The sequence below is a fragment of the Anabrus simplex genome, chromosome 5 (assembly GCF_040414725.1).
Source record: "Anabrus simplex isolate iqAnaSimp1 chromosome 5, ASM4041472v1, whole genome shotgun sequence".
NCBI classification, from domain to species: Eukaryota; Metazoa; Arthropoda; class Insecta; order Orthoptera; family Tettigoniidae; genus Anabrus; species Anabrus simplex.
This window is the reverse complement of record NC_090269.1, coordinates 370,456,150-370,482,865: the sequence shown is the minus strand read 5'-3', so window position 1 is coordinate 370,482,865 and position 26,716 is coordinate 370,456,150. Positions and strand designations below refer to the sequence as shown.

The 26,716-nt window shown below is 40.9% G+C and overlaps 1 protein-coding gene across 1 annotated transcript; it reads right to left on the bottom strand.

The window, feature by feature from the left end:
* Positions 1 to 10,411: 10,411 nt before the first annotated feature.
* Positions 10,412 to 22,164, bottom strand: LOC136874131 (ejaculatory bulb-specific protein 3-like). Its single transcript, XM_067147690.2, has 2 exons — positions 21,948 to 22,164; positions 10,412 to 10,720 (listed from the first exon to the last, which is right to left on the bottom strand). Exons 1-2 carry the CDS (start codon positions 22,141 to 22,143, stop codon positions 10,524 to 10,526), a joined length of 393 nt encoding a protein of 130 aa, XP_067003791.2. The 5' UTR covers positions 22,144 to 22,164; the 3' UTR covers positions 10,412 to 10,523.
* Positions 22,165 to 26,716: the final 4,552 nt, after the last annotated feature.

Sequence of the window (26,716 nt, the reverse complement as noted above, 5' to 3'; positions counted from 1 at the left end):
ATCCTGTAACGTGAGTATGATCATGATAAAAAATCGAAAGCCCTGACACACTCATCATTAATTCTCACACTTCCTAGCCTGGCTGAGTGGCTCAGGATGTTAAGGCGCTGAGCCTAAGTTGGCAGGTTCGAACCTGGCTTAGTCGGGTGATATTTCTAAGTGCTCAACTATGTGAGCCCGGTATCGGTCGATTTACTGGCACGTAAGATAACTACCACGGGATGAAAATTTGTCACCATAGGTCTCCGAAAATCGTAAAAGTAGTTTTCGGACACTTTAACACTTTCCATCAAAATATAGGGCTGAAAGTCGGAATAAACTGTTGCTTGTAAGTTAATTAGAAGTAGTTATTTACACAACTGTAACGGAAAGTTATATTGAATGCTGCCAGTGAGGACGGAGTTCCGAAACGAGGGACGTAATCTGGTCACTTCAGTGGCTGTTGCGTACAGTATTTTATTTCAAACTGTAGTAAATTTATTTATTTATCATTTAATACTTACTCATAAATACTTTTGACTCGACAACACGAAAATCATCCATCATTGACTCATGCAGTGATTTGTTTTGTGAGTATACGGGTAAGATATGTATAAGAGATTCGTACACGATCTTTCGTGATAACAAACATCAGAATATTATTTGAAGTGATGAACACTCCACTAAGCTACCAGAGACGTAAACATGGCCACTCGGTCCTGGATTAAGGAAGTGAATACGAAATTTATGTTGTACCGTAATATATGTATCTGTTGTAAATTGATTAACCTATAAGTTACTTAACTTGGTGATGGCCGCAGATTGCTTGATCTGGGAAAGCAGAAACGTCATTTTTGCTGCTGAAGGGTGCTTCAAAAGGTGGAGAAACATTTCGGCAAAGTTTGTTGTTCTATGCTGTTTCATCTCTCTGAATCTACATTACTGTGAAGCGGAGTTCAACCAGTCGGAGACGATTTCTAATTTTTTAAAAATGCGGAAAGTAATAAAGTGACATTTTCCGTGACATATTCCGTGACATTTTCCGTGACATTTCCCGTCACATTTTCCGTAACATTTTGAGTACGCGAAAAAGGCCATTACGTCGTAGTACTAAATAAAAGAAATATGTACTTTGTGATAAAGGGAGTGAAATTGGGATAAATATTCTAGAGAGATTATCGCTAAATCACACAGTTCTCACAACTCTAGACGTTAATATAAATTTGTCCAGGTGTTGCTTATAAGCTTATAAGCATACTTCGGATTTGTAGGTGGTAATAAGTTAGATTGCAAAGTAATTTGGTTTGTAGGAAGTAGCATGCAACCCGTTGTACCATACTGTAGGAAGAGTAGCATAAATTCAAGGAGTTCTATAGGCTTTACCCCTAATATATATGCAAATCTCATAGGATAACCGTTGTACAGTGTAGGGTACACAAGCTTAAGTAAGCTTGCATTCTAACCTAGCAGTACCTAACAATCCGGACTCTACTTATAAGATATTTAGGAAATGTAATGACGTTTCATTCACACGTTATGAGGAAAACGGAGTAAAATTGGAGAAAATAACATAAAGACAATATCGCTCGCCGAAATTTAGAATACGCATATTTTAGAAATTGAAGGATGTTTCATTCCGATATTTTATGATTAACAGGATGAAGTAGGGTTAAATCGCCTTTATGAAATGTAATACTCACACAACATGTACCTAGACAGCCGCGATTTGGCACTGATTTTTCACATCAGGTAATCAGGAAAAGTAAAGATGCTTCATTCCTCTGTTTTGTGAATAAAGGGTTGAAATTAGGGTAACTACCTTAATTACAATAACATTATATCTCACACTTGTCAGACAGGCAGAGGGGTGAAATCTCGGCACAGGTGTTCTTTATAAGGTAATCAGAAAAATTAAGGATTTTTTATTCTAGTATTTGTGGTAAGTGTGGTGAACTTGGAATAACTACCCTAAACACGCTATCACTAAATCGCACACTTCCCGTAAAGGTAGAGGGATGAAATTTGGCTGACGTGCTTCCTAAAAGATAACTATGAAAAATTGGATTGTTTTATTACGATATTTTAAGATTAATTACGTAAAATGGAGTAACTACCCTCATTACAGCATTCAATTCTCTAAGTACCCTCGAAGCTACAGAGCTGTAATATGACACACATGTATTCCATATGCGAATTATGAAAACTGTAGTTGTTTCACTCCGATAGTTTCCCATTAAGGGGATGAAGTTTATGTAACTGCCCTAATAAACAATACCAACAATTCTCGCACTTCCCTTGAAGCTAGAAGGCTTCAACTTGGCCCGGATATTAGGCTGTAAATAGGTCAAAATGCAAACTAATTTGGTAAGTAGGAATTGTCGGTCGCCAACTCTGCTATAATGTAGCAAGATTAACATAAATTCTAGGGGTTCTGATGAACAGTATCCCTATCGCTTATGCAACCCTTATAGCCTGTCTGTCGTTCAGTAACTTTAGCACCATCTGGAATAACATACAACGTAGTTTACCCGAAAATATTATTAACAAAAGGAATCCCGTTATACACCGTTCTTCTAAAATAACTTAAAATTTGAGATTTGTCAGCCCCAGGACTCATGATTTAATCTGGCAGTAGCCAAGGGGTTATAACGTAAATAAAACTCCCCAGGCAGTAGGCAATGGGAGGTGACTAAAATACAACTTTTCATGAGATAGGATACATTACAACCACCTCACGGTGCTGCTTGAGTAGCGCTAACAACCATGCTACTGAACCCGAGTGACTTAAGCCCAAAGTCAATCATGATTTGATTGATAAAATAATATATGGTACATTTATTGAAATACAGAAGTGTAGTTGAAAATATTTCATCTATGTAATGTCGAAATATGAGCGAGGAAGGACGACAGACTGGAGCCTGACGGATTAGCTCGACACAACAACATTTAGCTACTTCACAGCAGGGGATCTCATTAGTTGGCGAACAAGGAAATACAAGGCCACAAATAAGTCTTGGTCAGAAAGAGAAGGGGTAGGTGACACAAAGGAAGCTCGCAACATGAGTAATGCGCTGGGATATTTTTGGCAGGACGGAGATTCCCGTGCCGTCATGGAAAACTACAGCGGTTGCGAGGACATTCGCTAGCCTAGGTTCGGGCAGGTGGAGATTTAAATCACGTGACCGCTTGCCGGCCAATCGTTAAAAGTTGATGGAAGACCCAGGGATACCATCTTAAGGAATGATGGATGAGATATTCTCGTAACTTCAAAAGTAATCAGTAATAAATTATTGTGAGTACACGGATCGATGTAACGAATTTATTAGATGTCACGCATGGAAAAATAATCAATTATTATTGGCAAATTGAATAAATTGAAGGCTGGATTTCTTGGAAACCAGACAGCTTGAATGTCATTGGCTGGACGAAGACCACGTTGTAAGGGACGCTTCCGAAGGCGCGAAATGTGAGGAGCTAAATCCACCCGTATCTCCTAAATCTGTGATCGCCAGGAGTTCATATTTAATCCAGCAAATATGCTAGCGGAGTGGATTAATTTGATGTAAATTTTAACGTCCAATTCGGAGTGCAAGTACCGATATTAAAAATCCACCCCCTCCCTAAGGGGTATGACGTCAATGAATCCTCGAGGGAACGCTTCATCCATATATACGGGACAAGGTATCCTCGCCACACACACTTGAAATGAATCTCTGGAGCTAAACAGTCGGTCGCAGCTAACTTAGAATTCTACGGGCGTACAGTAACTCAACATTTAATGGCGCGAGCATCCGCCAGTGTTTATAAAATGTGATCGCGCTCAAGCAACATGAACTGGAAATAGTTAACGAAGGACAGTGTTTGTCAGTTATAAATATCAGTGAAGTAAATTAATTGCACTGTAAGAGAGTAATATAAATTGTACCACAATAAGTACGTAAATAACATACTGTGTGACGAACAGTACTTTAAGGGAATAATAGCCTGTACTTTGCAATATCAAACCGCTATCATGAACACTTCAAGAGTGCCGTATGAAACGGGCGTATCGCGTCGGACGACATAAATCGCGACGGGCGTAAAATTTGACACCTCGTCGTACGTGTCCAGGTCCATTGTGCGGTAATTGGACGAAGATTAAAATAGTGTAAATATTAAATTTGTGGGTCTAGGATATTAATTTGTTGTATAAAAGTTAAAGTGTTCAGTATTAACGTTGTCAATTGTGAAGTTTTGTGATAATTAAGGTATTAGTGTAAAATGGTAATGTGCCAGGAAATCTTTTGTGGAACTACGCCATCAAGAATGGAGGAGTAAATAGCAGAGAGGGGCCGAAAGGAGTCTCTCATCTGCAAAGCTGTAATGGAATACCGAGAAACTAAGATGAGTACTAAACTGTAAATAATATTTGGGAAATGTTATCGTGATGGGAAAAATGGGAATAATTTGATTAGACTTGGTTACCTTCTGTAACAAGATGAGTCGCTTAACGACCACATCCTAAATTTGTAGCACGGAGAGTAGTAAATAATAACAATGTAAATAATCGGGTCTTTTTATGTATTCAGTTTGTTGTAGATGTAAATTTTGTAGATATAGGGTAGTACGTTAAGTCATCCATGTATTCTTATTTTCTTTGTAGTCAAGAATAATTTTCTTTACATTTGGTTTTGGTTATTATAGTTAAATAGACCCGATATGTGTTTTTCTGTTTGTCATTTTAACGAGCTATGTAATGACATTGAAGGAAAGTCCAGCCTCGTCATACCAGTGGTGTTTGTTGTTGATTAGTATGTTCATATTTTCAAAGTGAAGTTGTTAAATTTGGGAGAAGCGATAATAATAATATTCCAAGTAAATCATATTTGGATTGATTAGTGCCAGAATAAATCGAAATTGTAAAAGGGGTTATGCGTTAAACATATTAAGAGTGGACTACCGTGTAACAGGCGAAATATTTTTTTAAATTAATAATAATAATAAATATAATAAAACTACTTTTTTAAGAAGAATTTACTTTTTTATAATTTGGATATAATAATAATTCATTTAAGTGATCAGGTGTTGAGTTTGTCGGGAATCATTTAATGACGGGAGGTCGTTTTTAATTCGGAATTAAAGTGTGTGGTAATTTAACTTGATCAATTAATAATATTGAAATGTAGATCGGTGCTAATAATCCGTACATGTTAATGAACGTGTGGTTTAAATTACGGTCCAATATTTTTTTACGTATAAATGTCGTGTCTTAAATTTGCAATTCAGTAGCCGGAACACGTAGGACTAATATTACGAAACCATGATTGTCAAATTTTGGTAAATATAATTTCAAGATGTTACGATTATTTGTGGAGAACGAACTAAGGCGTAGATCGAAATGAGATAGAAAAATGTTAAAGAATCTGCAGTCAGATAATAAAAGGTCGTATGATATCAGAAGTGAATAAATAAGTCAGTTGATAATTCTGTGAGAAATAAATGAATCAAGGAATATTGAGATAGAAAAGGAAATAAATTCCGTACGAGAGACACTTAGGGAATTGAAATGAGTGTAAAATGTACGGGCAGTGTCACAGAGAAATACTGAGTTACGTAGCGGGTAGAATTCGAACCCGTGACAGCATGTACGAAATAAATAGACTGCACAGCTATTCGTCGAGATACTACGGATTTAAGGATAATGAGAGTTCAGATTCCACATAAATGATCGGATATTGTAATCATTGTAATGACGAGTGATGACAATCATGATGTCGTGATGATAATAATAATAATAAATATTGCAGATAAAGGATTGGACCGCCTTAATTAATGAGCGTTGATAAAGATGTTAAACGGGAATCTAAATGATAATATGCAACCGATAATAATAATAACAATGTTAGGACGATGTTAAATCATCGCGCTCAGTTTAATAATAATTGTCATAATAATAACAGTAATGATGCCGTTGGTTGATCAGTGAAATAATTGTAATTGCGACCGATATCTTAATATATGTTGGCGGAAGTGACCGGTTCATTAATAATAATAATCTTGAGTGACGTTAATAATAATAATAAAATATGGAGTCACCTATTTAATAATAATAACCACAAGAGGGATATAATAATAATAATAACAGTAATGACCATTTGTGTTTGCGTCCCGCATAATAATGACGATATTAATCAAACGTGACAGTGCCAGGAACCGTTGAGTGTAATAATAATAATAATAATAATAATAATAATAATAATAATAATAATAATAATAATAATAATAATAATAATAATTTCAAGGATGATAATTTCGTGGATAAATGAATATTCTGACGATAGTGGATTAAATTAATTGGTGACAACATCCCTCTATTCGTATGTTGAATAATAAGAGTGATAAATATTATAGTCATTTGTTACCTCGTTATCGTACGGTTTCCGCACGGTATTTCCCACCGCTTCTCGTTATCTCATCTGTGGCAGTAGTCTACTGAGGCTACTTTGTAACATCTCAGATCATGTGTAAATAAAATATAAATGCTAATTCAGTGGTATGGCATCAGCTGGACATCGTAAGATAGGAACTGTCCGTGTAATCCATTTTTCGTAATTCACGAGAAACATTACCCAGTCCGAGTACCGGTCTCGAAAAAATGTATATAGCCGGGTACATCATCTTAGTTAAATCGGGAAGCCGACCGTAACATGGGTTATGCTCGGGCTCCCGATAGAAGGAAGCTATATCCTTGAACAACGGTTCGATTCAAATGGAATCGACCCATAAGCTATACTCCAATTGCATTTTCTTTCAGAAGCAACCCAGCAAGATATTGATACCACTTGCGGTATAACAAGTGATTTGTTTATGTAACATGTGTGGAAATTTAAATATCGTTGCCAAATATATCAAAGTTTCGTACGTCGGATGGCGTAATAAACTGTTCCTTCTGGCACATTATTTCAAAGGAAACCATTCTCATAATCTTTTTATTGTAATTAGATGATGCCCTTTTTAAAGTTAACAGTCACTTCCTAGTCCTATCATGGAGTCCTTAAATTCAAGTTTAAAATCGAGTCTTCCCCATTTTAATTTTAAATTGCTCCGTTCATTCCCGTGTTCATTGATGCCGCTATATTTATATTTGATGACTTAAATAATGAACCGACACCCCTGAGATAAATGCTAGTCTGGGACTCGGGAGGTGGACGGGTGCACTACAGTATTACGTTTCAAACAGAAATTCCTCATTTTCACAAACAAACAAAAACAGACATTAATTCCATATCCCTTGCTCAGGTATCCAGGTAATATGAAGATAAAGTTGGGATTGAAGATGACAAATAAGGGGAAATAATCGGTTATAGAGAGGGGAATTAGGTATTGGAATAATTCACCAAGGGAGATGTCCGAATAATGATCAACCTCCCTGAAAGCATTTTATAGAAGACGAGGTAAACAGCTGGTAGGGCTTCTGCCATCTGGGAGATTTACTAGGTGTAGATCAGTAGTGACTAATTGTTTCATTGGTTACTGTAGCGGAAGCCGTAATGTCCACTCCTACACAAGCCTTCCAGCTCTTTGCATTGCTAGTGTATGAGAACAAACAATCATCTACAAGAGAGTTCCTTGTTGTGCAGAATAACAATTAGCTTAGCCTGTATCAGACACTACATTACATTATACTATAGTACATTATATTACATCTTTACTACCCCACCATAGTACAAACCATCGGTATAAGGAAATAATGAAGATAGTACATGATGGACTAACTACTTAACTACAACTAAATCTATACTAATTCTATACTAAATCTGTCTGGTCGCGACATACCCCCCCCCCCAGTGAGGAACTGCGATCACCCTTCCCTAGGATGCCGGGACTAGCCATGTCTCATGAAGCTGTAAACCGAGCCCTCATAGACTCCTTAAGATGTCAATGCTAGCTGTATGGCCCTTCCTTTATGTAACGGCCCACATGTGAGTGGATTGCCACCTCTACATTTAGCCTGCCACAACTGCATTCTCCTGCCGAGGCGGATACAATAACTCGCCTCTTCTTTCTCTGACGCATTGGCATCTTACTCCCTCTAACCTAATACTATGTTCTACCTTACTCTACTCTACAAGTGCAGTCGGTCTGTAGCTTGAGATAGGTCAAGCCTATCACTCCCTCTCTCACCTCAGGGTCACAGAACTCCACCATTTTGCTCCTTTCTCCTTTTTTCCTAACTACTCGGTCAAGAGTTCCATTCTCACTTACATTACAGGTACATTTCCAGACCCTCCTTATACTTAGCCTCTCTTAACCGCCCTCATACTTATCATTTAACATTAATAGAATTCCCATTTATACATACGCATACACGTATCAATATACTGATTAATATATCGACATATACTACACAATTAAACATTCTATTCTTAATACCTCGTTCTCTTCTCTTTATTACAGAGCTCTTTCAGCTCTTTCACTCTCCTTCCTTCCATCACCAACTCTATACCTTCTTCTGTTTCGAACCCTTATGTACATACCTTCCAAATTGCATCCATCTACTTCACCTTAACACTCCTTCCTTCTTCCTATTTGCCTAAACCTTACCTTTTACTACCTAATCCACTACCCATCCTCTCAGCAATATATTTTACATAGAATTTACACTATACACATAAAAACAGTCCATCCTTCACAACTCATTCTCTGTTTACTCTTTCCTTTCACAGTTCTTTCCACACTGTCTCTTCTTCTTCTTCTTCTTCACAATATTATCTTTACCGTATTAATACTTCTTACACACTTCTATCCTTACATTTCACATAAGTTCTATACTTTTTTATAACAAAACCTTTTATGTGTCCATATCTTTCATATTTCATTGCCCCATCTCCTTATTATTTCTTTTCTCTTCATATTTACCTTAATCTTCTCTTTTACTACCTATACCCATATCAACCTTCATTCCTCTTTCTCGTTCTCACAATCTAACACTCCCCACCTCATACTACCTTTTCTCTCTCATCTTTTTTTTATTCACTCAATTCATTTATAAATTTTGCCCACACCACGTTAAAAAATTTAGATATATTTATACCAGACATAAATTGCTGGACTTTTTATTAAGCGCAAGCAGTTTCAGTTTCGTTTCAGTGAATCTAAAGCGAGGCGGTGAGTATTTCAAATCATTTTTACTGAAATAAACCTTCCGCATATTTTCGTAAGAATGGAACATACTTCTATAGTACTGTATCCGTAATTCCTGCTCCCGTATACGTCCTTCGTTCTCTCACTCTGTCCGCGGACTCTTCACCCTCTTTTATTTTGTAGTAAGCAAACACACCCATGTCACCGACATTCTGCTCCCAAGAGAGTGAGTTCGATCCCGGCTAAGTTCGATGGTATTTGTGGGTCTCCAACAGTCGTATCCATTGCTTGTAGCACGGTAAATAATTCCTGCGTAGCAATATACAATCCTATCAATTTCTCTTTTTCTGGTTCATTATTTGCTCCGGACGTTGTACACCGGTATGGTGATAGTAGACTTGTTGATGAAATTTTGGATCACCTCTGCTAATGATATCTTATCCGATCCTGTCAGGTTTCTTATTTTTTCGAGGACTTTACCCTGCGATACGAGCTGAAGTATTCGGTAGTTTCCTTGATTCGTCATTTCAAAGTGTTCCAGAGTCTTTTCTATAATGGCAATGAGATGTTCTTTTGGATGAATACTTCTGGTTAGGCATGTTGTCACCGATGATATTGTAATCAGCCATCGATACATTCACTTTGCTTTAAACACTTGATTTTATCCTCAAAATCTCTGGCCAATGACTAGAACTCAATTCCATACATAACACAGGGAGTAAGTAGCATTGCATTATAATGACTATACCTCGGATTTTTAGGTGATAATAGGTTAGAATGCAAAGCAATTTGGTTTGTAAGAAGTGTCATGCAACCCGTTGTACCACAATGTAGGAAGAGTAGCATAAATTCAAGGAGTTCTATAGGCTGTACCCCTAATATCTACGGAAATCTCATAGCATAACCGTTGTACAGTGTAGGGTATACTTGTTACTGGCTAAAGTAAGTTTGCATTCTAAACTATCAGCACCTAATAATCCGGACTCTAATTATGACTTTCATATCTAAGGCCACGGACTTTTGCCTCACATTTCTAGCCTTTTCCTATCCCGTCGTCACCATAAGACCTAGTTGTGCCGGTGCGAAGTCAATCAAATTGTAAAAAAAATGAACAAAGGAAACAAAGGAATGTTTCTGCAATAGTAGAAAAGTCTTATTTTCCTAAATGTAAATGTTGACTCCCTAGCAATTGAATGGATTATATAATTCGCATGGTTAATAGGACAGAAGTCGAGCTGTGAAGTTCAACACCCATGCAGCACATGGCTGGACTTATTGTGGATTTAAGGTCTTTACAATCAAGGGCAGATTGGCATTAAGGTGAAAAGTGTTTTATTTTTAAAATTATCTACAAAATCAAAAATCAAAAAGTATTATCGTGAAAGAATTTCCAAATTTTGACTGTACACTCGATCAGTGTTTTACACGTTGATGCCGCGCTTCCTGGCTTCCTCCTCGTACTTCTTGGTGTACTCTCCAGTGGGGTCCCACTTGGCCTTCAGCTTCTTCCAGGCATCAACATTGTTGTCGATGATCCATCTGATGACCTTCTCTGACTTCTCCTTCTGCTTTTCGGTACATTTCTTACATTCAGTAGCCAGAGCATCAGGGAGGGCACCTGGAACAGGACATTAAGAGAATGAGAACAATGTGCGGCATAAACACAAATAGTTAGCAATGAACGTTATTAATTTTACTAAACAATTTTTATCATGTGTTAAATTTTCATTTCAAAAATTCTACGTTGGCGGCACTGCTTGTAATGTACTGAAAAAATGTAATGTTCCGAAAACTCTAGGAGAGACACACACATGCTGCCCTAACTTTAACACTTCTTTGACTTACTCGTGGTACGTCCTTCACTTTTATCTATGTCTAGATTGACATGTCCAGTTATAGCTCTTCTTCGACTAAGTCTACTTCTCCGCTTTATCGCAGGTCAGTACTCGACTGAAACGAAGAGTCTCCTCTATGTTTGTCTCTACCTCACTTCCACGTTCCGAAATCCTTCCTCCTTTAAATCATCCACGAACTTATTCCTCAACTTCAGTCCTCATATTGACCTCTTTTACATTACCAATTTATCCGAAACTCTCTCTCTACGGTTTCTTTTTCCTCTTTCCGTACAGTATGCCCATTGCATTCTAATGTGCGTTTCTTATCTTCTCCCTGATGACGAGAACGTCAGGTCCTAGCAAACACCTTCGTATTTTAGCCATTCTCACAGTGCCACCCTCATCATTCACTTCAACAATCTCACGTCTATTTTTGTAATATAGGCCGATTGTACTTGTTGTACTTGTTTCTTTCTCTTTCATCTCTGGACGTACACATTCTCCCTCCCACCCTCTTTGATATTCATTTCATTAATTACTCCTCATTTTATATATTCTTCCCCGCATTTTTGGAAGGTAAAAAACTCTTTTTCATCCGTCTTGAGTCATAGGGCTCATCATCATCATTTTACTTCCTCGCATACTGATATTACTAGCGGTTCAACAAGCAAGGACACTCAACCACTTACCTAGCAAATTAAGAAAAGTAAAGGGGTTATTTGTTGCCAGGAACTATGAAGGCATCAGGTAAGGAGACTGATGGCTATACCTGGGATTTTTAGGTGGTAATAGGTTAGAATGCAAAGTAATTTGGTTTGTAGGAAGTGTTATGTAAACCGTTATACCATAACGTAGGAAGAGTAGAATAAAGTCAAGGAGTTCTATAGGCTGTACCCCTAATATCCCTGCAAACCTCATAACACAACCGTTGTACAGTGTAGGGTATACTTGTTACTGGCTTAAGTAAGTTTGCATTCTAACCTATCAGCACCTAATAATCCGGACTCTAGTGATGGCCATAGAGAGACTTCCTGGTTTTGTAAATCCATGCTCGACCAGACACTACTGTACCCTGGTCGCATCACCATCATCTGGTCCAGCTAATAAAAAAATCCAAGTCCTTGATTGAATTGTCAGCATTCCGGCTTTCGATTTTGAGAGTCCATGGTTCGATTTCTGACCATGTCGGCGATTTTATCTACACCTGGTTAATTTCCATGGCTCGGGGACAAGAAGTTTCTGTTTAACTCAATAAACACTTCTCCATATTCACACAATACAACACACTGCCAACCATCTCAGAAATACAAGTCCCTCCACATAGCTCGCGAAGTAGACACGTGCGAAACATTTCGCACCTGTGACCTTATCAAAATGTGCAAAAATGGCAGAACAACAAGAATAGTACATATTGTAGGATGTCCATTTCGGTAGCGTAAAGTTTAGAGCTATTAGCTCTCAATTCTCGGGGTCCCCGTTCATTTGCCGATACTGCCAAAAACTTCACAATTGCAGGACGGTTGGTATGTAGTTGAAATTGTACAGTCAGGTCACCTCCATTGGGGGTGTGCCTGAAAAGAGTTTCACCACCTTGAGATGAGGAAACGAGTTTGATTATCGTAGAGTCCTAGATACCATATGATTTCAATGTTGTACACTACTCCAATTCAGATTATCACTATTGATGACATCATGACGGACAGCAGCGTTGCATTCTGACAGTGATGAAATACTATGGATATTTAACAAACTATACCCATAATATTAAAAGAAGCATTTTGACAGACAGGGCTGGAGGGAGGAGCATTGAAAGTGCCATTGCACAGTGTTACCACATTCCTGCGTTCCTATCCCCTTCCCTTCGCATCCGACTCACTCATCTCTTCGTTCAGACCAGTGTTCTGTTGTACGTAACTTCGAAGTGAGAGGTTTAGCAACGAGCAGGCCAGCAGGCTTATCTCCATGGTAACCGCAATGAGTCCGCCAACGTTTCCATGGCAACCATACATCCCCTACTCCCTTCTCCCATACAGGCTGGCAGTAAACGGTCCTCCCTCTAAGAACTGTGAGAACGCATCTTTCAATATTATGACTATACTCTACCTCTAAGACCTACGAGAATGTTTTTCCCTTTAAGTTCATAATATTATATACTCTCCGTAATGATTTTCTTGCCATTGATTTACTAATTGTCACGTGTTATATGAAGTATTTCATAATATTTACAGTTCCATATATGAACCAAAATGAAATGTACCAAGGTGTAATATAGCACGTTAAACAAGTACGGAAGTACTGCCAATGAAGTTTTACAATGCCACAGGGTCAAAATAATCACAGCAACGAGAACGAGCTTGGGTTATCAGGCCGTGTGTGTATGTAGTGTTTTGGCCACAGCGTGCCGCGGTGCCGGTCCGTCAGCGCCTCTAGCAGTTTAACGATATTTATTTGCTAACATTTCCTGATAACAGACGTCCATTTATCCTCTAGCAGATTATTAATCCTTACTTCCTAAGCAGGCGGGGCAGCGTAGATTGTCTACAACTGCTAGAGAGTGCCATGGAAAGATGTTCCAGTACAATTGACGAATCCAGTTGGACGTTGAGTCGAAACACACTCGAAAGGTTCTTACTGCTATGATTACCTTTAAGGATATCGTCGCTGCCGGGACAAAACCTCCTATGTGAAATACTTTAGCTTAGAACTTTGGCCAGTAAGGTTCTGTCATCTAAGGTGCAATATTGTGTGAATATTGTCAAGGCATTCTCGCTCTTCATAATGTATGTGCTGTGTGGTCAGTATATCTCCAAAAATATTATCACATAGGAGGTTTTGTCCCGGCAATGACGATATACTGTTCACGTTTACCTATACAAACTGGATTACCATATAAAGATGAGTCGGAGAGAAAAGAAATACTTAAAAAGGGAGGTATATAATAGACTTTCCCTTCATCTTACAGAATTCATTACTATACGATACCGGGCGAGTTGGCCGTGCGGTTAGGAGCGCACAGCTGCGAGCTCACATCCGGGAGATAGTGGGTTCGAACCCCACTGTCGGCAGCCCTAAAGATAGTTTTCCGTGGTTTCCCATTTTCACACCAGACCATTACTGGGGCTGTACTTTAAGTAAGGGCACGGCCACTCTCTTCCCGGCCTTATCCCTCTCATATCCCATCGATACCAAATCATTTGTGAGCTCGGGTGAAGTTAAGCCGATGGTAAAGAAAGGAAAACAATTGCCGAGCAAGTTGGCTGTGTGGTATGGGTGGGGCAACTGACAGCCTGTATTGTAGAGATGATGGGTTCGAATCCCATTACCGAGCTCGATAGCTGCAGTCGCTTAAGTGTGGCCAGTATCCAGTAATCGGGAGATAGTGGGCTCGAGCCTCACTGTCGGCAGCCCTGAAGATAGCTTTCCGTAGTTTCCCATTTTCACACCAGGCAAATGCCGGGGTTGGGGTTGTACGTTAATTAAGGCCATGGCCGCTTCCTTCCAATTCCTAGGCCTTTCCTATCCATCGTCGCCATGAAACCTATGTGTGTCGGTGCGACGTAAAGCAAATAGCGAATCCCATTGTCCACAAACCCTCAAAAAGACTTTTCTCGGTTTCCCAATGTCACACGAGGTAAATGACGCTGCACTTTTATTAATAGAAATGCCACGGCCACTAGCATTCCAATGGAATCATCATCCAAAAATCCAACGGTGTTGGTACGACATTAGGTGCCTCGGTGGATCAGTGGTGGAGTGTCCAAATCATGATTCTCCTAAGTTCCCGGGTTCGATTACGGCTGATGTAGTCGACTTTTGAAGGAGAGTCATAAATCTTGACATTCCATCGCATTGTTGACATGATAAAAGTCTCTGGAGGGAACTCAGGATCAGGTGAAAAAATCAAATCAACTCAGCCATAGAAAGTGTTTCAGTAGAGTTCCGCTTTCGTTCCTAGGTAGCAGCACAACGCGAGTTTCACCACCTAGATGGCACCATTTCACAAGGTCTGGACAACCGTAGCTTAGGCCATATTGAAAGAATACGATTAAACATCGAACAAAATAAAATGAATATACATAAAGTACGTATTTGTCCGCCTCTGTGGTGTAGTGATTAGTGTGATTAGCTGCCACCCCTGGAGGCCCGGGTTCGATTCCCGGCTCTGCCACGAAATTTAAAAAGAGGTAAGAGGATTGAAAAGGGGTCCACTAAGCCTCGGGAGGTCGACTGAGTAGAGATGGGTTCAATTCCCACCTCAGCCATCCTGGAAGTGGTTTTCCGTGGTTTCCCACTTCTCCTCCAGGCAAATGCCGGGGTGGTACCTAACTTAAGGCCACGGCCACATTCTTCCCTCTTCCTTGTCTATCCCTTCCAATCTTCCCATCCCCCTGCAAGGCCCCTGTTCAGCATAGTAGCTGAAGGCACCTAGGCGAGGTTCTGGTCATAATTACCAGTTGTATCCCCGACCCAGAGTCTAAAGCTCGAGGACACTGCCCTTGAGGTGGTAGAGGTGGGATTCCTCGCTGAGTCCGAGGGAAATACCGACCCTGGAGAGTAAACAGATAAAAGAAGAAGAAGAAGTACGTATTTAAAAATATTTTTTAGAAGGCGATGTGTGTGTGTAACGTCGAATGTTGAATTTCATGTTCCCAGTAACGAATTTACAATTTCTTTTGTTTTATAGAGAATTAAACATGATGCTCATAAGAGTTCATCGTAAGAAATCAGCTGTTACGGGTAACCTCAATTAAAAATAGACATCATTAATATCACTCGAATAAGTTTCAAGCCAACATGAACAGATTATCAGATATTACAGTTTATAGCCTGGCATCGTTGGTTATGGCTTAAAGTTATTCTCGTATTGATAGCTGCGTATTTGTATTTAGTACTCGTCTTATTTTTATATTTTATTTCGCATGTCTACTTATCAAACTTCTTCATCTTCCTCTTTATTCCGTTACCGCTGTATTTTCTCCATAAAATCAATTCGTAGAGCAATAATTGAAAGAGCAAATAATTAGTTCTAGGACCTAAGAATAATTTAGAAAATCTGTAAGAATAATATTATTGACAGTATTGAAGTACAGTACTGAAAATAAAGTCTTGAATTATTTATGAATTTAACTGAATATGAGCCGATGTAGCAGATTTCTTTCTTTCTTAATCTGTTTAGCCTCCAGGGTTGGTTTCCCCTCGGACTCAGCGAGGGATCCCAACTCTACCGCCTCAAGGACAGTGTCCTGGAGCTTCAGACTCTTGGTTGGGAGATACAACTGGGGAGGGTGACCAGGACCTCGCCTAGGTGGCCTCACCTGCTATGCTGAACAGGGGCTTGTGGGGGGATGGAAAGTTTGGAAGGGATAGACAAGGAAGAGGGAAGGAAGCGGCCGTGGCTTTAAGTTAGGTACCATCCCAGCATTTGCCTGGAGGAGAAGTGGGGGAAACCACGGAAAAGCACTTCCAGGATGGCTGAGAAGGGAATCGAACCCCCTCTACTCAGTTGATTGCCCGAAGCTGAGTGGACACCGTTCCAGCCCTCGTACCACTTTTCAAATTTCGTGGCAGAGCCGGGAATCAAACCAGGGCCTCCTGGGTTGAAAGCTAATCACACTAACCACTAAACCACACGTATTACACGTATCTAAGGTTAAGGGAGTTGTAATTGTTTGTAAACCTGTGATGTTCAAGAATATATTATATGGACTATACCTAGGTATATTGCACCTCTTTAAAATGTTGTCCATAAGATAATATAGGGCCTACATGCACGGTAATAATATGAGACTTACTAGCCGAAGCAGTGAACACACATTCAGTTCAGTTACATTCCCCGAAGGAAAGAGAAACATAGAAACTACCCTTCTAATTCCGGAGATTCACTGTAATGTCCGGCTTTATGGCTAAATGATTAGCGTGTTGGCTTTTTGTCACACAGGTCCCGGGTTCGATTCCCGGCAGGGTCGGAAATTTTAACCATAATTGGTTAATTCCCCTGGCACGGAGAATGGGTGTATTTGTCGTCTTCCCACCATTTCTCCTGATCACGACGCAAATGTCGCCTACGAGAGTCAAATAAAAAGACCTGCACCTGTTTAGCCGAAGTCCTCGGGCACATCCCGGCACTAAAAACCATACGCCATTTCATTTCACTGTGATCCACTGAGGTCACAATACAAATAAGTGACTAATATTCAGCAAATCACTTCTGGGAGAAATCTATGGCAAAAATGTGTTCAAAATACGAGTATATGTGAAAGACATCGTTTGATTGATAACATTTTATTGAACCATAGTTACCACTGTATTTTCTCCATGAAATCAATTCGTAGAGCAATAATTGAAAGAGCAAATAATTAGTTCTACGACCTAAGAATAATTTAGAAAAACTGTAAGAATAATATTATTGACAGTATTGAAGTACAGTACTGAAAATAAAATGTTGAATTATTTATGAATTTAACTGAATATGAGCCGATGTAGCAGATTTCTTTCTTTCTTAATCTGTTTAGCCTCCAGGGTTGATTTTTCCCTCGGTCTCAGCGAGGGATCCCACCTCTACCACCTCAAGGGCAGTGTCCTGGACCGTGAGATATTGGGTCGTTGGATACAACTGGGGAGAATGACCAGTACCTCGCCCAGGCGGCCTCACCTGCTATGCTGAACAGGAGCTTTGCGGGGGATGGGAAGATTGGAAGGGATAGACAAGGAAGAGGGAAGGAAGTGGCCGTGGCCTTAAGTTAGGTACCATCCCGGCATTTGCCTGAAGGAGAAGTGGGAAACCACGGAAAACCACTTCCAGGAATGCTGAGGTGGGATTCGAACCCACCTCTACTCAGTTGACCTCCCGAGGCTGAGTGGACCCCGTTCTAGACCTCGTACCACTCTTCAAATTTCGTGTCAGAGCCCGGAATCGAACCCGGGACTCCGGGGGTGGCAGATAATCACACTAACCACTACACCACAGAAGCGGGCGAGTTTTTGTGACTCTCTGGGAAATCAGGACCAAATGTGAAATACTACTGTTTCATCCTAACGAGATCCCATTGAAAGCAACTTCGTCACTATTCTCTGTAGTACAAGGTATATAGGCCTACGTTACATTTTCCCTTTTAGAGAGTGGATTTCAAGACTGTAGTAATGAAATGTGTATTTTCACTGTTATCTATGCGAAGTTAAATTACCTCGTTCAATTTATTTACGTCTTATCAGAAAGTAATTGAAGCACAAAGTCACATTTTTTCCCTGGACTCCAAACGAATTATCATGAGGTTACACTATCTTAGTCAATAATCCTGTAGACCTATATAATGTACTAAGCAACAAGACCAATGTACCATTAACGAGGGCATCAACACCAAAACATGGTGAAATTTAGTGACTATCCTACACTTAATTTCATTTTATCTCCACGCAGACTTGGCTAGATCCCGGGATTTTTCAAAAAATAAGTTATTGATTTACATAATACGAACTTCTTTTTCGGCTTTTGGAGACACCGAGATGCCAGTATTTCATCCTCAGAACCTCTTTTAAGTGCCAGTAAGCCTACCAACAGGAGGCTGATGTATTTGAGCACTGCTCGAATACCACCGGACTGAGCCAGGATCGAACCTACCAAGAAGGGCTCAGAAGACCAGCGCTCTGTTCTCTATACCTCTCAGCCCGGCAAATTATGTATGATTCTCCGTTAATTAATTGATTGTTATCACACCTACAGCTATCAAAAGTACACAGTTCTAACCCTTCAGTCAAGCAACTCAATGTTGGAAATATCTTAGGAACATGCGATACGAATTTTAGGTAAATATAATAAATATATTCTTTATGTATTCAAAAAATTACAATACGTTGTACTTGTCTTAATCATCGTTATCCGTTCGAATAGATTAGCAGTTTGCCTTTTTCCACCACTACTAGCGCTAATATGAGCTAATGCATTGTTTCACTTAAGCACCACTACGAGTACTAATGTGAGTCAATGGAGAGTCTCATTTAAGCCCTTATAACTACATTTGATGTGGACGTTTTGCAAAAAATAAAAACCCCGCCTGAGGGTATTGAACCTAGGAACACATTACAGAAAGAATAATGTAAATAAGTTAATTTGGCTGTCCGCCAAAGTGTGATTAGCTGCCACCCCCCGGAGGCCCGGGTTTGATTCCAGGCTCTGCCACGCAATTTGAAAAGTGGTTCGAGGGCTGGAAGTGGCCATCCTGGAAGTGGTTTTCCGTGGTTTCCCACTTTTCCAGGCAAATGCTGGGATGGTACCTAACTTAAGGCCACGGCCGCTTCCTTCCCTCTTCCTTGTCTATCCCGTCCAATCTTCCCACCCACCACCCCCCCCCCCCCGCAAGACCCTTCTTCAGCATAGCAGGTGAGGCCGCCTGGGCGAGGTACTGGTCATTCTCCCCAGTTGTATCCCCAACCCAGAGTCTGAAGCTCCAGGACACTGCCCTTGAGGTGGTAGATGTGGAATCCCTCGCTGAGTCCGAGGGGAAAACCATCCCTGGAGGGTAAACAAATGAAGAAGAAAAGAAGAAGAAAAAAGGAGAAAGTTAATTTGGCTACGATTTAACTCAAACAGAAAACGAGTAGAGAAATACGCGATATTAGGCTGTCTATCCGCAACTGCATTCAGACCGGAAGTGATTAGCTGCCACCCACGGAGGCCCGGGTTCGATTCCAGGCTCTTCCGCGAAATTTGAAAAGTGTTTCTAGGGCTGGAAGTGCCATCCTGGAAGTGGTTTCCCGTGGTTTCCCACTTCTCCAGGCAAATGCCGAGATGGTACCTAACTTTGAAATTTATGTTTACTTTGGCAGAGCTATTCTAGTCACAACTTGAAACCTTTCCAGGTCCTTTATCCCTTTAACTTTTTCCACAATTCAAGAAAATGTTTAATTTTACTTTTTTCATATCAAGGGGAGCCTACATTGTCTGTTAAATGTTTTCAATATTAAAACAACACAGATCACTCACACTGCAGTAATTACAAATCTTCCAGAACGAATCCATGTCTGCTGCAACTAACTTGCCTTCGTGGGATATACTGCACACAATATGCATGAACTTCTTTGCCCCATACTTAATCTGATAGTTATGTAGAAGTTGGTGTGAACTCCAGGGCTATAAATCTTTCTAGAGGTAAGCATTTCTTTCGTAAATATTCCCACTTCTTGATGGGATTCAAACTCTTTTCTTTCTTAGTGAAATCACCATGCATTTATTGTTTCGACCAGGCAGGCTCTTGCGTATCGTATTCTGAATTCCATTTTTCTTCAGTTCGTTATGTTTAATCCCAAAAATAAGCTGGTTTCTAAATCGTCTATTTTTTATTTTTCTTACAACTTCCTTCATGTCGCATGGGCACACATAGTTCTTATGGCGATTATACTATAGGAAAGGGCTATGCGTGGGAAGGAAGCAGCCGTGGCCTTAATTAAGTTACAACTCCAACGTTTGCCTGGTGTGAAAATGGGAAACCACGTAAAACCATCTTCAGGGCTGCCGACAGTGGGGTTCGAACCTACTTTCTTCCGAATACTGGATACTGGCCGCACTTAAGCGACTGCACTATCGAGCTCGGTAAACAGTCTATTATATGGACGTAAAAATCTGAGATGTGTATGCTGTCAACTGCTAGGTTGATGTTACAAATTAATAATATTATTATGGTGATATAAATATTTCAGAGAAAACTATTTGTATGGTGTTAAACGGAACGTCTGTATTTCTCATAGTATGTTAAGTCTGACTTGCAGGTTCAAACCACGTTGGAGAACTGTGACAGACCCAGTCTCCTGCACTATCCTGGCGTTCCGCGGTCTCAAAAAATCCGATATTCATCATAAGCCATAATTCTATCTGATTTGAATGATATGTTATTATTTGAAAATTGCAGAGCTGAGATGCTCAAGGGGTTAAGGCGCAGGGTTTCTGAGCTCAAGCTGACAGGTTCGATCCTGGTAATGGAATGTGTTCAAATAAGTCAGCCCCGTGTCGGTAGATTTACAGGTACGTCAAATAAATCCTGTGAGACAAAATTCCGGCAACTCGGCGTCTCTGAAGACCGTAAAAGTAGTTAGCTTGATGTCAAATCAACATTTCTATTATTATTATTATTATTATTATTATTATTATTATTATTATTATTATTATTATTATTATTATTATTTTGTCCGGCTCCATGGCTAAATGGTTACAGTGCTGGCCTTTGGCCACAGGGATCCCGGGTTTGATTCCCGGCACGGTCGGAAATCCTAACCATGATTGGTTAATTTCGCTGGCACGGGGGCAGGATGTATGTGCCGTCTTCATCATTATTTCATCCTCATCAGGACGCGCAGGTCGCCTGCGGGAGTCAAATCAAAAGACCTGTATCTGGCGAGCCGAATTTGTCCTTGGACACTCCCGGCACTGAAAGCCGTACCCCATTTCATTTCATTATTATTTTTAAATACATTACTCTCTTCAGTAAATGACCTAGCCTACAACCCCATGAGTATAAAAATAAGCAAACTACTTCTCTGAGATATTCAAGGAGATATCTCGTTCAGTTGCCTTCTCACCTCGACACTATCAGATTAGTAAATATAGAGTGTATTTCATTTATTAACAAACCAAGATAAACCAAATAAAAAACCATGGTGTTTTAGTCCTTCTAGGTCTTGGTCTACGGAGTGACCACCGATCCCCGAAGACCTAAAGAATACTGGGTGATGCGTGGTCAGGGCAACGAATCTTCCGAGCCGTTACTCTTGGCTTTCTAGACAGGAGTCACTATACCATTATTAGATAGCGCCTCAAATTTTCTCACGTAGGTCCAATGGACCATAAACCAGGCCTCGGATACATATAGAAATCACCGCAATCGAAACTAGCTCCTCAAGGTCACAGGCATTCTCGACTGTTCTTCCTCATATGTATGTTATGAAAATATCTAATTTTCATTACCTTTCCCTTTCAAGTGACCCTCACCGCCATTATCTCTAACTACAGGTTGTACTCACTTCTGAGCGCCTTGCCTTCCTCTGCACAGCCCTTGTCGTCGTCAGCCAGCAGACACTCCAAGTACACCTTCCTCAAGCGCTCATTGCTGAGGATCTCGTCCACGTTGATGTTATCCCACTTGGTGGTGTAGGTGTCCTCAGCCAGGACGACAGCCACGGTGGCGAGGAGGACGCACAGTGCCAGTACTCGGTTCATGTTGGTAAGAGAGTGTATGATGTTGTCTGACCTACACATGCTTATATACCACACCTCCGTTACGCAGAATAAAAAGAAGGGGAAAAATACAGCCGGCTTTGCTGCTTTTCAAGGTAGCAACGTATATAATTAAGCGTTCATCGCACTCCATGTTCGTTTTTTGTTACTCCTAGAAGAAGCTTGTCCGTCTCACATGAGAGCCAATCATTGGACCCGAAAAGAAAGAAAAACCTAAATGTACGACCTTAATGGAATTTTGTGACATTGAATAACTTGCTCCTTCAGGAGATATGTGTGACGTCACTGAGGGATTTGGCTGATATTCAAACCTCACGTTTAAAATACAAAACAGAGGTAATAGCAATTGCCTTAGTCATGTCTAATCACTGAGAACCTTGAGCATGATCACTGAGTCCTACTGAACCTAATGAACCCCAGTTTTTGAACTCACAGGGTGACTGGTATTTTCCATTACCGGTCTGACACATGTGTCCAAAGGATACTTATGAACCCGAAGAAATTATTAACAGGTCGTAGAGACAAATCAAAGCCATTGCTTTGAGACCTTAAAAACCACTGAAGGAACTGGGTGTAATAATTAGAATTATTACGATCAATGAAAGCGGTGGAGGTAAAGTTTACTTTAAATGTGAAAGAAGAAAAGGGGGATTTTTTTTTTTTTTTTTTGCTACTTGCTTTACGTCGCACCGACACAGATAGGTCTTATGGCGACGATGTGACAGGGAAGGGCTGGGAGTGGGAATGGAGCGGCCGTGGCCTTAATTAAGGTACAGCCCCAGCATTTGCCTGATGTGAAAATGGGAAACCACGAAAAACCATCTTCAGGGCTGCCGACAGTGGGGTTCGAACCTACTATCCCCCGAATACTGGATATTGGCCGCACTTAAGCGATTGCAGCTATCGAGCTCGGTACGGGGAAAATTAACTAGCAACTATTTTTTATTCATCTTAAGGGTGGACAGTCTGTCATGCTTAACATATATTTTAAGGAAAAATCAACTGTACTATGAGACTTGTTTTACATTGATCTGAAGAGGAAAAGGACTGACCCTTCTAATAATTAAGTAAGCAGCTAAGAAAGGGCAAGGAAATTGACAGACATGACAATTAAAAGCTTCGTAAGCCTTGTAAAGCTAACATTTTCGAGATAAACCAAAGGAAATAATAGCACCAAGTGGGGTCGAATGTGCCCAGCACAGTAATCAAGGAGATAAAGTAAGTAAATTCGTGTCGTCATCCCGAGGTGATGCAGCACTTTTCAAGCACACTCCCAGTGGAGGTGAGTTGCATGTACAATTTCAACCACATACACACCCTGCTGCCTTTCTTAAATTCATGACAGTACAGGGAATCGAACACGGGCCCCTGAGGAGGGCAGCTTCACTAACAGTTACTCTAAAGAGGTGGACATCAAGGAGATAATCATAGGTGAGTCAATCTCAGACATATGTTTTCCCCCAATGATTTACCCTTTGTTTTTAAATTCAATTTGAAACCGAGTCATTAACCATGCTTACTTATAACTTGCTAGTCCCTTACTTTCAAACAATTTCGTAAAACACACAGCTGTACCTATGGTTTGACGATGAGGTGTATAATAATAATAATAATAATAATAATAATAATAATAATAATAATAATAATAATAATAATAATAATAATAATAATAATGGTCCGCCTCTGTAGTGTAGTGGTTAGTGTGATTTTCTGCCACCCCCGGAATCCCGGGTTCGATTACCAGCTCTAAATCTAAAATGTGGTATGTGGGCTGGAACGGGGTCCACTCAGCCTCGGGAGGTCAACTAAGTAGAGGTGGGTTCGATTCCAACCTCAGCCATCCTGGAAGTGGTTTTCCCACTTCTCCTCCAGGCAAATGCCGAGATGGTACCTAACTTAAGGCCACGGCCGCTTTCTTCCCTCTTCCTTGTCTATCCCTCCCAATCTTCCCATCCCCCCGCAAGGCCCCTGTTCAGCATAGCAGGTGAGGCCGCCTGCGCGAAGTACCGGTCATACTCCCCAGTTGTATCCTCCGACCCAGAGTCTGGAGCTCTAGGACACTGCCATCGAGGCGGTAGAGGTGGGATCCCTCGCTGAGTCCGCGGGAAAAGCCAACCGTGGAGTGTAAGCAGATTAAGATAAGAATTTGAATTATGTAAAAGGCATGCCTTTGCTGGCGAGACCTAATGTTTACAGTGGTTTGTTTTCTAGTGTGGGTTAGAACAAGTTGGTTACTTGAACATAAATATTCGGGAATTGCGGGAAAACACTTCGTAGATGTCCAGAGAAATCAAGCTGTGCGAAATGTACCCTGTAAGCAATCTCCGGACAGCATAATGGCTGGGTGTACTTGGACAGGGTTTTACCTGAAGCACATGACTGTAAATTACTGCCGGCCCCGTGGTGTAGGGGTAGCGTGCGTGCCTCTTACCCGGAGGCCCCGGGTTCGATTCCAGGCCAGGTCAGGGATTTTTACCTGGACCTGAGGGGTGGTTCGAGGTCCACTCAGCCTACGTGATTAGAATTGAGGAGCTATCTGACGGTGAGATAGCGGCGCCGGTCTAGAAAGCCAAGAATAACGGCCGAGAAGATTCGTCGTGCTGATCACACGACACCTCGTAATCTGCAGGTCTACGGGCTGAGGAGCGGTCGCTTGGTAGGCCAAGGCCCTTTTTGGTTTTGGTTTACATGATTGTAAAGAGGCACCACCTTTCTTCTACGAAACGATTCTGTAGGGGTTGCTTTTCACCTATAGAATCCTATAGAATGTGTTACCAAATATTTGGTGTTCGGAGATGTTCTGATATATAGCACTTTACGTCTGCATTTCAACCTCAGCCCAAGTCTCTGCAGCAATACTGCAATACTTCTGCATTTTTAAGCCGGGAAGCTGCATCGTTCCCTAGTAAGTGAAACTGAATCAGGTGCAGTAACGCTAACGCTTTAAGCTCATAGTCCCGATAAAAAGGGGAAAAAAATTCTGGTAGGAACTGTAGAGGCGTACTCATAATAAGGAGTTACGGGCTACGTTATTAATAAATTTGATATATTCAGCCGTACGAGTAAACTGGTTTTCATAGTGAGATCATGTGAGGTGAATGTTCGAGAATAGGTTACCTAGGATAATAATGGACTCGAGAATGAACAGTATTAGGAGAGTAAATCCATGTCGTCGATGGTCAGACAAAGTTTTGAATTATTTAGTAATAAGAACTGTGGAGGCCCAGGTTCGATTCCCGGCTCTGCCACGAAATTTGAAAAGTGGTACGAGGGCTGGAACGGGGTTCACTCAGACTCGGGAGGTCAACTGAGAAGAGTTGGGTTCGATTCCCACCTCAGCCATCCTGGAAGTAGTTTTCTACTTCTCCTCCAGGCAAATGCCGGGATGGTACCTAACTTAAGGCCACGGCCACTCCTTCCCTCCTCCTTGTCTATCCGTTCCAATCTTCCCATCCGCCGCAAGGCCCCTGTTCAGCATAGCAGGTGAGGCTGCCTGGGCGAGGTACTGGTCATCCTCCCCAGTTGTATCCCCCGACCATAGTCTGAAACTCTAGGTCCCTTTTGATTTTGCAGAAGGGGAATCGGAATTGAGGCGGTAGAGGTGGGATCCCTCGCTGAGTCCGAGGGAAAAGCCAACCCTGGAGGGTAAACAGATTAAGAAAGAAAGAAAGAAAGAAAGAAAGAAAGAATAAGAACTGTGGAATTAAACGAGGACAAAGAACTAGTTGCAAATAGAGGACCGTGAGGACTCCTAGTCAATTCACAAAGTTCTGCCGAGTGAACGCTGAAAGGCCTTACAGTCCATAATGAAGAGGTATATGTATGAAAGTAAAAGACCTAGGAATCCGCATTATGCATGCAGGTGACCCCTAACCGGTGCTGTGCTAGAATACTTGGCAAACAAATATACTTATTTTTTGTTATATACTATTCGTCGCAGCATGCCATGTACTATCCAGAGGAATAGGACAGATTTCGAACTGGAAGGAAAGCGTCCGTGCATGTAATTACGATATAGTCACAGAATTCGTCTGGCGTGAAAATGGCAAACCACAGAAAAACATCTTCAGGATTGCCGACAGCGGGTTTCGAACCCACTATCTCATAAGTGAAATCTAACTGATCTACACCCGGAACCGCGAATCCAACTCACTCGGTGGCCAACAATTCTGACGGGGATTCTAACAAGCGAGTTTTTCGAAGATTTACTAAAATGTTAAAGAAGACATTATATTGCCCGTCTCGAGAGACGACGGTTCCGCGATCAGATGAAAGGGAAGGGAGGAGTATTGCAATACTTTAGTGAAATGGCTTATATTTGAAAATGTACTTATTGAACAACGAGCAGCAACTGTCAAATAAACTCCTCTGCGTAGTAACATTAGACGGTAATGCCAACCATTCTTAAAGAGCTCACGACCGGGCGAGTTGGCCGTGTGGTTAGGGGCGCGCAGCTGAGAGCTTGCATCCGGGCGATAGTGGGTTTGAGCCCCACTGTAGGTAGTCCTGAAGATGGTTTTCCGTGGTTTCCCATTTTCACACCAGACAAATGCTG